Source organism: Syngnathus typhle, linkage group LG4 (genome assembly GCF_033458585.1).
Source record: "Syngnathus typhle isolate RoL2023-S1 ecotype Sweden linkage group LG4, RoL_Styp_1.0, whole genome shotgun sequence".
NCBI classification, from domain to species: domain Eukaryota; kingdom Metazoa; phylum Chordata; class Actinopteri; order Syngnathiformes; family Syngnathidae; genus Syngnathus; species Syngnathus typhle.
Window position 1 is genome coordinate 16,658,626 of NC_083741.1, and position 15,330 is coordinate 16,673,955.

General features: G+C 41.4%; 2 protein-coding genes and 1 long non-coding RNA gene across 4 annotated transcripts; 2 read left to right on the plus strand and 1 right to left on the minus strand.

The window, feature by feature from the left end:
* Positions 1-58: 58 nt before the first annotated feature.
* On the plus strand, positions 59-2,686 carry LOC133152974 (phenazine biosynthesis-like domain-containing protein 1). The gene is made up of 10 exons (XM_061276979.1): positions 59-464; positions 562-661; positions 989-1,087; positions 1,276-1,385; positions 1,468-1,497; positions 1,559-1,647; positions 1,790-1,881; positions 2,099-2,182; positions 2,311-2,373; positions 2,463-2,686. The coding sequence occupies exons 1-10, from the start codon at positions 381-383 to the stop codon at positions 2,573-2,575; spliced, it is 864 nt and encodes a 287-aa protein (XP_061132963.1). The 5' UTR covers positions 59-380; the 3' UTR covers positions 2,576-2,686.
* Positions 2,596-12,179, minus strand: dna2 (DNA replication helicase/nuclease 2). Its single transcript, XM_061276962.1, has 25 exons — positions 11,925-12,179; positions 11,543-11,593; positions 9,661-10,315; positions 9,480-9,588; positions 9,203-9,352; positions 8,937-9,120; positions 8,558-8,706; positions 8,356-8,478; positions 8,018-8,264; positions 7,534-7,648; positions 6,949-7,105; positions 6,695-6,874; positions 6,303-6,539; positions 6,097-6,210; positions 5,915-6,024; positions 5,693-5,802; positions 5,481-5,609; positions 5,325-5,417; positions 5,067-5,260; positions 4,846-4,935; positions 4,490-4,703; positions 4,330-4,419; positions 4,061-4,246; positions 3,845-3,991; positions 2,596-3,241 (listed from the first exon to the last, which is right to left on the minus strand). Exons 1-25 carry the CDS (start codon positions 11,952-11,954, stop codon positions 3,188-3,190), a joined length of 3,918 nt encoding a protein of 1,305 aa, XP_061132946.1. The 5' UTR covers positions 11,955-12,179; the 3' UTR covers positions 2,596-3,187.
* Positions 5,524-7,498, plus strand: LOC133152978 (uncharacterized). Of its 2 annotated transcripts, none has more exons than XR_009714230.1 (5): positions 5,524-5,647; positions 6,120-6,262; positions 6,345-6,549; positions 6,681-6,928; positions 7,019-7,498. It is a non-coding gene; the product is annotated as an uncharacterized LOC133152978 (long non-coding RNA). The 2 variants fall into 2 exon arrangements; XR_009714229.1 differs by having other exon boundaries at positions 5,535-5,652.
* Positions 12,180-15,330: the final 3,151 nt, after the last annotated feature.

Sequence of the window (15,330 nt, forward strand, 5' to 3'; positions counted from 1 at the left end):
TTTTACGGCGAGGTGGCACCAGCTTCAATTCGCATTACCGACACCTACTGGTTGAAGTCATATGAACTGAAAAAAGAACCAATCACTTTAGGAAGTGATTCGTTCACTCTCGTTCAATGAAAAGAAATCGTTCTTTTGAACGAATCGTTCACTCACGAGCCAATACTACAGAAAAGGGCATCGCTTCCCATAAGTACATCAGCTTTGTTTTCAACATAACAAGTAAAAATTCCACACTTGGTAAATTACGAGAAAATAATGAGAAAATCATTTAATATGCCCAATGTTCTTTGTGCATGTGACACCCCTGACTAGTGAGACCAAACAGCCCAGGTCAAAGTCCAAGTAAACATAAAAGGGTTGGATCGGTTTTGCACACAATGGAGATTCCCATTTTTATAGTGGATGCCTTTACCAATTTGCCATTTAAAGGGAACCCAGCAGCTGTTTGTCTTTTAAACCATGTGAGTGGCATTATGATAGAAAATTAGATTTTTGATCATATGATTGATTTTGGTTTTGCGCGACAGTTGTAGAATTTCAGTTCTTTTTTCCTGTTAGGAGTTGCGCGATGAATTGTACCAGAAGATAGCAGCAGAGATAAACTTATCAGAGACGGCCTTCATCACCGCTGTCAAGCCTTCTGCGGATTTCACAAAGGGTCAGATGCAAAAATTGTTTCATTGAACTCTAAAAACAAACATGAATGAATGACTTCACATGCACAGATTAGCATTTGGCAACAAAATAACTTAAATACATCATGAATCATGGCTCAAAATTTGGTTATGCATTTGCTGTCGTTTATTAATTATTTAAAAGTAAGTATGTCATTGTAATCTGTGCATATGACAAAAGACAACAGATATGTCAACTTAATGAATTAATTGATGAATTAGCTCTGCTCGTCAATCATACTGGCACGTTATTTTTTAAACGTGCCAGTATGATTCATTTTTAGTATTCAATGATGTTTCTTTTTGGACAGGTTCGAGGTTCCACCTCCGTTGGTTCACACCGACCACAGAGGTCAATTTGTGCGGTCACGCCACTCTGGCTTCTGCTGCCGTGCTCTTCAAGCACAAACGTAAGATACTTTTCCCCCCACTCATTGCCAACTTGAGCCTTCCTTCACACCATTAGTGACACTTGCGCAGTGGGCAGCTTTCCAGCACCCACAACAACATATCTGAATTAGCTGCTCTTTGCTGGTCATAAAAATTATCCAATAGCACTGATATTATTACATTGTCGGGATACTTTTTGCCCTTTCAGAAAATCTGAATTCTACTGTGGTGTTTGAGACCAGAAGTGGTGATCTGTCTGTGGTACAGCAGGGAGAGGATTTAGTGATGGATTTTCCCCTCAACCCAGCCACCAAGCAGGTACACTATTGGAAAAGATCATTGGAATTTTGGAAAATGGATAGATGGAAGTTTCATGGGATATATTATTTCTTTACTTTAGGTTCCTGATCAATTTACAGATCTTATCAAGGTGAGTAAAACAAACATTTGTAGTTTTTCTTTTAGGTGTGTTCATGTCATGTGTCCTTCAGGCTTCAGTCGGAGACCACCCAGTCCAGGATGTTTATTTTAGCGCCAACACTAAAAAACTGCTGCTCCGACTGGAGGACACCTGTGACAGGTTCCAATCTACACACACTCACGCAAACGCTGTCACTGCAATAAACCAAACGGAGCAACATCCATAAAAATGTTCTGGTATTGCTTAAGTACCAAAGTTAATATGGTTGGTGCATATTGGAGACACTAATATTTGCTTTTAGGTCAGTGCTCACCGGTCTTCAAGTCAAACCCGATGCTCTGTTAAGCAGCGACAAGAGCGGACATGTCAAAGGCCTCATAGTCACCATGAAAGGTATCTTTAATCTCTTAACCTGACCTGTACAAATAGCCTGTGGCTGAATTTAAAACATTTGCTGGAGATCAGTGAGTTGTTGCATTAAACAAACAATCAAGTCTATATAAACTGCCTGCCAGTTTTGTTTTTAATAGTCACCAGAGGATTGCACTCTTTGAAAGCATTAAGTATGGTTATCTTCTCTATTGTAAAATCCATGTTTGCTTGATTTAAGGGTCTCCAGATTGCCAGCCAAGATATGACTTCTACTCCAGATATTTTTCACCTTGGAATGGAATTCCGGAGGATCCCGTCTGCGGTTAGGATTCTTATTATTACAATATACGCTTGTCATGATTGCTGCCAGACTTTGTCCTTGACTTTTTACAGTGTGTATTCAAAGATGTCTAGTGTTCTGTAAAATGACACCTACTTTTGCACATGCAGGTTCTGCACACACTGTACTGGCAAGTTACTGGTCCGAAGAACTGGGAAAGAAGAAAATGCTTGGTCATTAATTGAACAAAAGTTATTTCACATATATGGTCGTCACCTCACCGTGTTGACGTGAACTTCTTTCTTCATCCTGGTGTGTGTAGCGTTCCAATGTTCTGGACGAGGTGGAGAGCTGCAGCTCGAGGTGAGAGAAGATGGAAGACTCAACATTGCGGGGAAGAGCGTCACTGTGCTGCAGGGAACAATTACACTGTAGACACCTGCAGAGACCTGAGGTCATGTTTTATCAATAATTTTATTATTCAAATAGGTGACAAAAAAAGACAAAAGGACAGATAAAATTACAGACGACCCAATTATACAAAAATGGGCGGAAAGGTAAAAAAAACATTTGTAGAATTACATTGTCAGTAATCTTAATTATCATCACATTAGATGTTTGACTTAATCTAATTAAACCTTCAAGTTGAAACCAAAGCATGTCAGTTCTTATTGCCCTTCCTCTTTAGCATCTTGTCTTTTCAAATTCCATATGTACCATTTAAATGACCGAAAATATAAATTATACAGTTACTGTACAACACTTTAACGTTTTTACAGATGAGTGTGTTTCACTCAAATGTATTCAAGTATGAAATAGTGTCAGGTTAACGGGGGTAATCACATTGTAATGATAAAAAAATAATAATTACATTACCCAGTTAAATTAGTTGATTAAAAACCCCACAATGATTCACGATTGTGAGCACAAATATAAACTATGTATCAGTATATTTTTTTTAATTGAAGATGCTAGGTACTGTAAAGACATCTGTTACTGCACTGTGACCGGCGAGGCGGCATTCGATTGCTGCGGACGTCGAGGTGATCACAGGAGCATCATGGGAAAGGCTTTGTGGGCCGACGGAGGGAGCTGGATTACGTGACGTTAGTTAAGGAGGGTCAAGACAGCAGAAAGAATGGACATCTTTGAAATTACAAGTGCATGGATGGAGGTTTTGCATTTGGATTAGACCAAACTTGCTAGATTCACGATGAATCAACAATGAACAGATCATGGCTATAATCAACTAATAGCCTATGAATTCATGGGTCTGTTTCATACACAAATTTGAATTAATGAGAAATAGAATGAATCCAAAGTACTCATACTGTAAACCCAAAACCAGGAAATTGTAGTCTCTAAAGAAACAAAGAAAGAAGAAACCAAGATTACAGTAAAGAAAAAAAAAAAACGCCAATAAAGTCAAGTGTTTCTTACTGCTATTGTTTATGCACTTATGGAATAGAATAAATATGCGTAATAAATGTTGGTGCTTTTGGGATGGCAGTAGGTCATTTATAAGGACTGAAGTGATCAATTCTGGAGGACGGATGTTGGGATTTTCACTACTATTCCAAAAAGCATTATGAACAATAATAAAACTATGACAAATGCTTTGCTCATGAACGCAAACTGTGGCGGGGTGGCAAATAACCAACTAAAAAGCAAACAAACTGTTCTCAGAGAGAGGACAAAGGATATCATGTTCTCCTGCTCCAGATGGCGAAGTAGTTTCTCAATGGGGCTGTATCGTCTGAGCGTGGACGCAGAGCCCACCATGAGCAGCTTGTGTTTGGCCCTGGTGATGGCAACGTTCAGGCGGCGCCAGTCCTTCAACAGCTCTCCCAGCTAAGAAACAAAAACAGGTCAGCTCGAAGGTCACTTCTGCCCAAAGGAGGCCTCCCAATGGAAACATACGTTTTCTTCTTCAGTGGTACTCCTGACGAATGAGAGCACGATGACACTCTTGTCCCGTCCTTGATATTTGTCGACCGTGTTTACCTCCACGCCACTAAACGCAGATGACTTCAGCAGAGTTGAGACAGTCTTCAGTTGTTGTCTGTAGGGGGCGATGACGCCTATGTCACTGGCCTTACAACCGGCCTGAGAGAGAGAAATGCAACTCAGGTTTGGTCGAGAGAAGAATTAATTGAGCTGCTTTAATGTCATGTGACCTGCATGCTTACCTTTATCAATAGTGACAAAAGGAGGTGAATGATGGCCGCCTCAGTGCGATTGCTTATACCTCCATGTAGCATCGACTCCAAAGCTGGCACCTTTCGGGAAAGAGGCCATCTTTGAACTGGGTAACATTCCAACAGGACGCGACGCGTATTCCCGACATACCACCGAGCAATCCAGGAAGCAAACAGGTTTGCTAGGTAACAACATGACCCGTATCCACTCCAGATCCTGCTGGAGGCGCACGTCAGGGAGAAAGCCGAGCTCCGACAGGACAGACGACAGCGAGGGCAGCGAGAGGAGAGCCGACGCCGTCCGCTCCGAGCCGCACTCCAAGCGGCCGTCATACATCAAACAGTTACTCAGGGACATGATCTGCCTGGAAGCAGGAAATAGAGCCGCTTGGATTATTCATTGGTAGAACTTGAATCTTTGGTGACAGTCACAGTTCATTTCCGTTTTTACAATGGCTGTGAAGACAAAAGATCAAAGTGACGGTGCAGGCAAAAGGTAAGGTGTACCTGTTCATGCGGTACTGGACATTGAGGTGGACCACAGCTTCATTATGGCACTCGAGTCGTTTGAACAGACTCTCATCCATCCCTCGCGACCTGGTAAAAAAACAAAAGCGGCTATTTCTGAGCTTAAGAAGTCGTTTCCAATGATTCTCCGAGTTTCCCTTTTTGAATTGAAAGAATGAAGCACGGCAAAAAAAAGGTGGTGGTCCTTTTAAAAACAGTACCTTGCTTCCTGATGACGCACAATTGGGGGCAGTTGCTGGTGGTCGCCAACCAGGACAAACCTATTGGCGTAGAACAGCGGGCCCAAGCAGATGGGCTGGCTGATCTGCGACGCTTCATCCACAATACAGAAGTCAAAGCGCCGTCTTGTGAAAATGGGATGTTTGATGCTCATGCAAGTTGTTCCCACTACCAGCTAGGAGAAGGGGGGAATCTCATCAGCTCAGCAATACTAGCGAGAGAAAATCAAAGTGGCTCACCTCTTTGTTATAAAGCTGCTCCAGTTCTGACAGTGTGTGGACTCCTTTCTTCCTGACGCATTCCTCCGTGTATGGAAGGATATCAGGGTGAACCTGGGGAGAGGAAAAATCTGTTATGACATTTTGATCAATGTACAGTACGACAGTAAAGCCGACCTTCTGCCCTTGGCCAAGACGCAGGAAGCCAATTTGGAAGCGCTTCAGCTTCAACAGGATGTTGTCGACAGCAGAGTGGGTGTAGCTGGTTAGCAACACGCTAAAGCCGCACGCGTGTAAGATGCGAACCTGCAAAGAAGTGAAGTCATGACATTGTGATGCTCGTGGTAAGGTATGATTTTTCATGTTTTGAAGAAGGTTCATAAAGATACCAGGGTGCAGATGGTGGTGGTTTTGCCTGTGCCGGGCATGCCGACAATCAGTGTGTAGTCTTTAGACAACAGCACCTTTTTCATGGCCTGTTTCTGGGGCTTGTTGAGACCTGCCAATGTTAAATCACATACAGTACATTTAGAATAATAATAAAAAACAAAAAATCTGTTTATACGTCATTTTAGAATACGTTCATCCATAGAGAACACAGGAAAGAAAACCTTTGAGGATGTTTGCCACCGTGTCTTTGGCTTCTCTGGGTAGGACATCACTAAGATTGGAAATAAACTCCGGAGAACGATGATCCACAACCAACTCCCTCAGACGATTACTGCGCAAACAAAAAAACGTTTCAGGAGACAAGTCAGGTGAACAAAATGTACTGCAAAATACACAAATCTACCTGTCTTGGCTGCTTTCCATCAGCCTGGAGAGATTGGTGAGATGAGTGCTGAGACCCATCACTCCTTCGTCAGCATCCAATCGAAACGTTTCCTCCATGAGCTTTGACAGATCCCTGCGACAGACAAACGACTCTTATTTGACTGGAGGCCATACTGGAACAATATGTACTCAAAGATATAGATAGAGACACAGATATGCCCTCACCTGTCCAAGGTACAACTGATGGATGTTTTGCTTACATCACAGAGGTAGCCTGTTGCCATGGCGATGAAATGACCTCCCTGGTCGCTAAGGACGACGCGATCGCCGCTGGCCAGGCCGCAACCGCTTGACTCGTGCGTCTCGTTCCCCCGCTGGAAATGATGAAGGAAAACACCCGATGGCTGCACACTTGCAGAGCCGATCAGATGAAGGTTCCCGATGCAGCTTCCTTTCTTCTCGCTGGGGGAAGGTAATTAGGAGTTTAATCCAATACGTCATCCATTCACATATCCATCATTGGTGGAAAGTAAAGTACAGGTAAAACCTTGGGGACTTCTGCTCTTTTTGTGTTCCCTTGTTTTTTTAACATCATGACAATAGCGAAGCCTTGTTACCTTTCCTCGGGCGTCTGAAGCCACACACGCTTTCGGCCATTCTTGGCCTCCATGCTGGCGGCCTCGAGGCTGCACAGCAGCAGCCAGTGGGCGAAATAATCCAAGTGCGTGCCAGTCAGGTGACCTGTCTCCAGCTGCATAAAGTCATCACTGAGATCTGTGGATGTGCCTTCCAACACCCTGGTGAACAAACGATATCCAAGATAGATGGAGAAGAACTTTGTAACTTTGCAAGTATGTATGTACCGGTGTACCTTTCATACAGAGCACAGTTTCTTCTTTGAGGGCAATAATGGCAGGTCTTTTTGTCCGTCACCATGTCAGGAAGTCGGGCCAGGCGACTTCCTTCCACGCCCTTCTGCACGCAGTTGTGGACGTAATGGGCCATGGTGTTCCTCAGCTTCAGCAATTCTATCGTGAACAAAAATGAATGATGCTTTTTCCAGCCTCGCCTGCCTCAAGGAATTTTAGTAGGATCAGACATTTTGTAATTTTCAAGCCTCGTATTGGGTCAAGTGGTTAAGACTGCCCTGCGGTGATCTCAATTCAAATCATTGACTGGAAGAAAATTGCGAGCATGAAATGTCAGCTTAGTTGAGTGTTGACAAAGCTCGAGAGGAAGTGGCAATTTGCCGTTGACCTCCAACATCCCTTGGGCCCAAGGCTATGGTGTAATTGAGCAAAACATACCTTGCCTGAACATTGTCTGCTTGCGATGGATTATGTTTAAAAATGTAATACTACATTTGGGGACCAGATTTGCTTTACTAACAGTATATAAAATGGAATGTGTTCAACGGACAATCTTCATTTTTGGGTACCACATACACATACAGTACCTCGACGGTCCATGTGGCTGGCCACAACAGCATGCAGTTTTCCAGTCTTCAGATAAAGCAGGAAACCGGCTGCGGGATTGTATCTCTCCAACGTCATCAGCGTGTACAGAATCACCTTGGCACAGACAAGACTCGACATGAACCTTTTGAAATCACTCCTCTATCAAACACCCAATGGAATCATGAACACGATCGGTCCACCTGCCCTTTACTCATACGGGGAGTGATATTTGTCTCCTTTGGAGCACTGAAAGCTTCCACTTTTGTCTCGCGTATCTCTGTGGGAATTTGTGAGGTCAGATGTCACTAACTCCTAATCTCTGTATTTGTTTGTAACGGTAATTATTTCTATTCAGAAATGCCAAAACAGCTTTTTTATTTTATTTTAATCCTAGCAGGGGAGATCCTGACGGCTGTCACACAATGATTGCTCTACTTGGCGTCAAACCCACTAATGTTTCAATACCAAACAATTTCTACCAACCTGACTGCGATGTTCTATCGAGTTCGACTCCCTTCCAGTTTTCAGCTCCAAGGGGATAGTCATCACTTCAGAAGGTTTTTGGCTAACGTTTGGGGTCCTATGGATTCGAACCCGTGCCGTCAAATCAATCTTGCCTTTGAGGCCGAATCGCGGCGACCACACGTTCTCTTCGATGTCGGCCAACTCTGCAATCGTAGCGGTGGCAGAGTCATGTGTTCTTCCTGCTACCACCCCGCTATTTCTTGGCCTGAAGTCACAACAACGAAAACATTGACAAATTTAAAAGGGAAAGCAAGCATTTTAAAACAAAGGAAATGTTTTTATTGTTGCATAGTCACATTTTGAGGCTGATGACTTTTGATGTTGGCGAGTTGAGGTATTCCTTTGCCCAGAGCTCCAATGAGGGCAGGTAATCATGCAGCTCCTGCTTCATCTCATTCTGGGTTACACCCAAACTGTACCTACACACATCAGAGTCAGACTTTGCTCTTTTACTATCTCATGTAATACTTTTATAGGCTGGGGGGAAAAAAAACCTACATGTCCCCAAGGTACTGGGGACTGTGCAGAGCCTCCTCAGCCATGGTCGACAAAGTGCCCAGAGAGAAATCTTTCGCTGTGGCTGCTCTCTGGAACACTTCGTGGACGATGGTGCCGTTCAGCATCTGCTTGGAGCCGCCGTCAAAACTCTACTTGCCCCAATAAAGCAGCAGAGGACAAGATACAGTGGAGAGCAAAGAGTGTGAGATCAGATTAAAACATCAAAATGGTGGGGTGCCAACTTAATTTGGCCTGTCAAATAATTTTATGTAATCAACCAAAGCTTGAAATTAATACAATTCTCGTCTTCTTTCTAAATAATGTTCATTTGGAATAATAATAACAACAATGTGAGTTCCAAAGTAAAACAAAATTTGACCTTAAACATCTCCCCGAGCACTGCCCGCCTCATACAGCGAATGGAATTGGAGATGCTGGTGCCTGAAATGAGATAGTCTGGCAGTAAAACCAGCAGTCCGTGTTCTTGGTCCACCACCCAGGATCCAGCCTCAGCTTTGCCCTCCAGGTGGACCACGTCGCCGCAACCAACAGGCGTCATCTCCCTGGGAAAAAATAGGAAGGAAATGGAATTGTCAAAATCATTTTGGAAAGCTAAATGTGCAAGCGTGGTGGAGGACGCCCTACCACCCGTCTTTCAGCAGACACGTCTCGGTGGGTTGTAGAGATCTGGAGTGTGTGATGGTCAGGATTTTTTGATCAGGCCTCTCCTCCACGTTTAAAACCCAGTAGCGGTTGTTTAGACCTCCACAGAGGATCAGGTGATCTGGTAACTTCCTGCAGAGATAAACATAATCACTGACTGGATACGATGATAAAACATGACAAACATAAGAGTTGAATACGGAAAGAAAAACTGGTCAGAATTTACGAAGAACAGACTGTGGTGTCAACGCGGCATTACCAGGCTTTCTCCCTGGGGACAGGACAATCACTTGGCTCCATCTGCTGTGTGAACCAGCTTTCTTCCAGATCCTCCTCCACGGGAAATGCTGACGTGGTCCCATTTTCACCTTATTTATCAGAAAATAAAGAGTGTTATTGCATGTAAAACATAACCATCAACAATTATTGAAGGGGCGCACCTTCTGCTGGCTTCTCGTTGGATGATTTCAGTTTGTGCTCGGCCACATCTGAATACTCCAAAGCTGTTTTTGTCTCTTTCTCCACTGTGTCAGCCTCTTCTTCCTCTATATGCGTCTGTGCTGCAAGTGTGTCAATTTGTACATCAGGAGTGTGCACATGGATCCCTACGCTTTTGCTTTCTGTCTTCTTCTGCTTAATTATGGCAGTAAAAACAGTCTCTCTCCCATGTGTGTTTTCTTTCTTGGGGCTGTGTTCCAATGCTTCAGCAGTTCTTGGCCTCTTTGTTTCAGGGAGATCTTCAGGATTGAAGAACCTTTTGAATGAGCCACAGTTCACGCTTTCACGGTCTGACATTACACTCAGCCCTTTGGAGCGAGGACTTTGACAGACAGGGGACAAGTGGACAGGATTGCACAAAGTAGATGATTCTGTCTTTGGCTCAAGGCTCAGCACTTTAACGTCAGCAATCATCTGACTACTCGGGGTCTCGGGAACCTGGTCTGGAGAGGAGGGGAGAAAGTTCTCGATATCCCCAAGGACGCTTCTCTTTAAGGGAGAGTATACTTCATTGGCGACGACACCTTCATTTTGCACCTGCACGTCCGTCTTGCAAAGCACAGAGCACGTCGTCCCTGGTGACTTAGGACGTAGAGCCTGAAAGCATGGTCAATAATCAACCAATAATCAAACATAATGGTCCTACAATATTTACTGTCTATGTACAACAAAGGCTTACTGGTGTTTAACAAAGCTTTTGACACAATGGTAACCAGATGAACCGTGAGAGATATCAGACTCACATCCAGCTAAATAAACACGTCAACAGAAAGTGGATGAATGCATAAAAAAAGCATTTCATCGTTCCTTCAACAAGTAAAAATTCTGTTAAACTAAATGAGTATTTCTTGAACTTGTAAACTTTACAGAATACCTAAACCACAGGTGTCAAACTCAAGGCCCGGGAGCCAGATACGGCCCGCAAAGACAAATTGTGCATTGAATTCGTGTGTCATGACTAGAATTGCAAATTGTCTTTACTTTTGGTATTTTTTATTTTTTTTGTAATATTTGACCAGTTTTTACTCGTCTGATTTGAAAACGAGTTATTTGTCAGTTTGTTTTGTAGCTTATGGTGTGTATATGAGGTGCTCATACATTTATTTGGGTTGACAGTCATAATGGCCCTCCGAAAGAAGCTATGACTACAATGCGGCCCGTGAAAAAAATCAGGTTTTTTTTTTTATAGTTAGTTTATTGTTTAGCACATATTATTATAGCAATAACAGTGCAAGGAGGGAGACGAAGCCTAGGGCTTGTAAAGAGCTCCACTCATGTACAAAGTGCAAAAACAAACAAAGCAAACAAAGTGCTGTGTCGTCAAATGTCATTCAAGTGTTTAAGAAAAAAAAATATATATATACACATATATACATACACACATATATATATATATATACATATATATATACATATATACATACATATATATATATACATATATACATACATACATATATATACATATATACATACATACACATATACATATATACATACATACACATATACACACATACATATGCACAAGTAAATAAACAAAAGCATAACAAGCTATATATTAATTCGTCATATTTATACATGCATACATACTACGAATGTGTATGTATACATACATAAACAAATACACTATACAAAATGAGAAACAAGAGAACAAAATAGACACTTAGCGATGTTGAAGCAATCAAAGAGACACTAGGTAGGAATAGCTTAGAGGGGACAGAAGAACTTTCTTAAAGCAGCCTGTGAAGATATGGATCGGATAGAGTTTGACACCCCTGATCATTTGTGTTGATGTTTCAGTATAATCACAGCATTATGCACCTTGTTTCCAGAGGTAAAGAAAGTAGAGATGGCTCTCTGTCCTGGTGACACCTGAAGGAGAATGAAATAGAATTCTGTTATGGATAGAAGTTTTTTTTATCACTAAGGAAAGAGCATAGTAGCGCCTATTCAGCACACTTCGCCTTTCTTTACAAGAATAGAATAGAATAGATCTTTATTGTCATTGTCACACATGTACAACGAAATTTAAAAAGTGCCAACCGATCAGTGCATAAAAAATAAATAGAATAAAAAGATAAAAAATACAAGCTAAAAACCCACAGAAGAACATACACAGACATAATCATTTATCAAAATCACTAATACACTAAGGCGATTAGAAGTGTGAGGTTAATATTGATAGCAGCAACGTCAAACTCACCTTGGGAAGTTTCAGCTTGGTTCTGTTCATGTTGGTCAAAGTAATCAAATACAGGGTGTGTAAGGGATAATCACAAACGGCTATTTCCTTGCTAAGTCAGGCACCATCGCTAACGTCCAGTCGGCGCCGGTTAACTTAGCACTTTTACCGACGACGCAATTCAAGAAAACTGAATCTTGTTGACGAGACTGAGTTTTGTTTTACATCGATATTTATCATACTGCGGTTTGCCTTTGCGCGCCACGTAAAATGAGTTTCGCGCAATGGAAATGACGTCACATCGACTTCCGGTATAAATAAATTAAATGGATAAGTAAATAATGCACAAATAAAAGACACATGGTAGTGGTAGCAATATTATTAATAAAATAGTATAGAGAAATATATATTAAGCAATTTTCATCTTATAAATGTTACTGCCTGTCTGAGGAAGACACCTTATATTCTCACGAATTGTCTCAACTCATTCAAACTTTCAAATATTTACAAAATTCAGGACATTATTTTACACATTAAAAAAAAAATCCTACTTTTCTGCCTTTTCCACACAACCCCCTGCCCCCACTGAATATAATGTGACATTCAATTTGAAAACAAAACTCCTCATCTTCCAAGTTCTTTCAGAAACTAAAACCCCACTGTATATTTTATTTGCATTTCACCATTCCAACTGGTCCCATCTCATGCAGCCCGCTGTAAAAAAAAAAAAAAAAAAAAAGCTCGACATCTCTGCACCAGATGGTGCATAATCACAACAAGCATTAACCTTTAATGCCACAAATGGACAAGGCTTCATTTTACAAGTGTTATGTCACTCTTTATAGGCCAGAGAACTATATTTGGAAAGTTAATTTGAACACTTAAGCATCCTAAGACAGTACAAGCAAAACATAACACCACTTTGCCCATTTGAGAGAGTTAATCGTGTGTGTGTGTTTGTGTGTGTGTGTGTGTAAATGTACTGCCTGTTTTGAACATACATATATAGTAGGTGATTTGAGCTATTCCGTGTGTGTGTGGACGTGTGTGTCTGGCAGCACCGTGAGATACAAAGTCAAGAAGAGCAGATCTTATGATTAACTACCTCATTATTTTTGACACGCAGTATAGTGAAAAAAATCCTCATCATAAACCAAACATGGCACAAGGTCTTCTAAATTGATGCCAAAACAACTCCATCAGAATGACGTTTAATATAAGAATTAATTTTGTAATTCCAGAGTACAGTTTTTTTTTTAATTGCTGTCAATGTGAGAAAATTAAGCATGTAGTCACAGTCAATCAAGCCCTTGAAATTGCAGTTGGTTTAAAAGGGTTCAATTTGTACTTAACTCCAGGAATACAGCACACGTGTTTTCTGTAGGCTGCGTGAAGCAGCAGAAGCGGCGTGTGATGATGTGTTGTATGCCTCCAGGTGGAGGCAAAGAATGGAGGAGTTAATTGTTTTCCAGCGCCGACACACTCAGCTTGTCGGAGGGCTTGTGACACACACACATGCATGGTCGGGAGGCTATGATTAGTGGCCCCCGATCCTTTCCTGGGAAACTATTAATCTATGGCGTGGGCTGACTTGTATTGTAAGTGAAATTGAACTCCATGACTCCAGGAGCTTCCGGCCGACAATGTTCTCTGGTAAAAGGCCGTTTTTTAAAGGGTAAGGAAAGCTTCATCAGTCAGTGTTCATGTAGTCTGTCTCCATGAAAGGCTATATTTAGGTTGTTTGCGCAAATTGCACAACTCTAATAAGTCATGTCTGTGTACTCAGCCATTGGTGGGTAGTAACAAGTATATTACATATTATATTATATACACAGTGTATTTTTGTGTGTCCTTTCACTGGCACTTCCTACCCATGATCTTGAGATGTGAGATATTTCGCTATTATCCTTGGATTTATTTCACAGAAGTTATTGGACACAAATAGTTGGGATTTAAAAAAGGTGTTGTCTTGTTCCAGCCTAAAACCACCAGCTTGGAAAATTGTCCAATTATCTACAAACAGGTATTTTTTTATTCATTATTCCTATTAAGCTTCAGTTATCATAATTATCTTAATCAAGCTTCACCTCATCATCTCTCGTCCACCAGAATTCACGTCAAAACTTGCAGTGTTGTACAATTCCACTGGAACATGAGTGCTTTTAATATTTTTGCTCAGCATTGTAAAACACATGACGGCGTCAAACACACACCTCAGTTCATTGTAAATGAGAAATAATGTGATGCCAGAGGGGCATCAAGATGGAAATTTCTTTTCATCCTTTCCAAGGTGCAAAATTTGCGCCAATACAAAGTCAAGTTTCTAACCTCAATGGACTTTTTTTGCAGCCCAGCAGCTCAGATGGAGCCAAGCTGCTTTTCCAGCTCTTCATCTGCAGTCAAAATTTTACAATTCATGCAGACTCTGAAGCGAGATCTAATTCTACTATTATGAATCACGCTCACTTTAAATACAAATTCATTCACACAATACACTCTATCACATTTACATCTGTTGCGTGTGCCTTCGCCACCTGGAGGCAGTAGAATACAGACTTGTGCCTCACCTTCTCAGTAAGATGCGGTAAAAAAAATAAAGAAAATTCTTGCAGAGGATAAATAATGTATGCATGTGTATTGCGCAGAGATGCTATTCCTTAACCCATCTATGGTTAAGGAATGGGTTTTGCATAATGCTAAGCAGACATAAGGCAAAGCTATATGGTTGTCTTAAATAACTAATATTTAAGTGTCTTTGTTTAATTTGCATTCAGCATGCGAGCACAAACCCAGCCAAGCCAATAAAAGGAGTCCCAATCACAGGTCTGATCAGATTTGAATAACCAAGTTCGTCACACTTTGATTAAAATGATCTGAAATTTATGTCTAATGAAAAAAGTTGACGGAGGAGAAAAGAGACTTCTCAGAGGGCATACATGTGCTCATACATATTTTATCGACATCAGAGATTGTTTCGAAAATGTGCGTTAAAAAATGGATGTAATATTAGAACCTGACTGCTCTCCCCTGAGGACAAAATCAGCTGGCAAATGGAATCAGATTAATTTTATCCGGCTCAATATGCAAAGAATGACTTTGTAAAAGCTTCAGCTTCTAATTGTCCTTGTGTTTCACTTCCATGTATTCTCTGCTCAATGTCAAATGTCTTGCTTGACATTTTTCTCTTTTATTACTGGATATTTATTACAAAGATCCTAAATCAGATCATTAATATTTGATGTCCGTTCCAATTAATTTACAGGGACTTCATTTACAGCAGACACTTGTGCTCAGACAGTCTGCACCATAGTGACCAAGAAGGACGAATGGATTGGCAAGAATACAGAGCAGACAGTAAAGCAACTGCTAAATTGTAGTGGCACCATGTTGGGTATTTGTGTGTTTCCAAACAGTACGTGGAAACCCA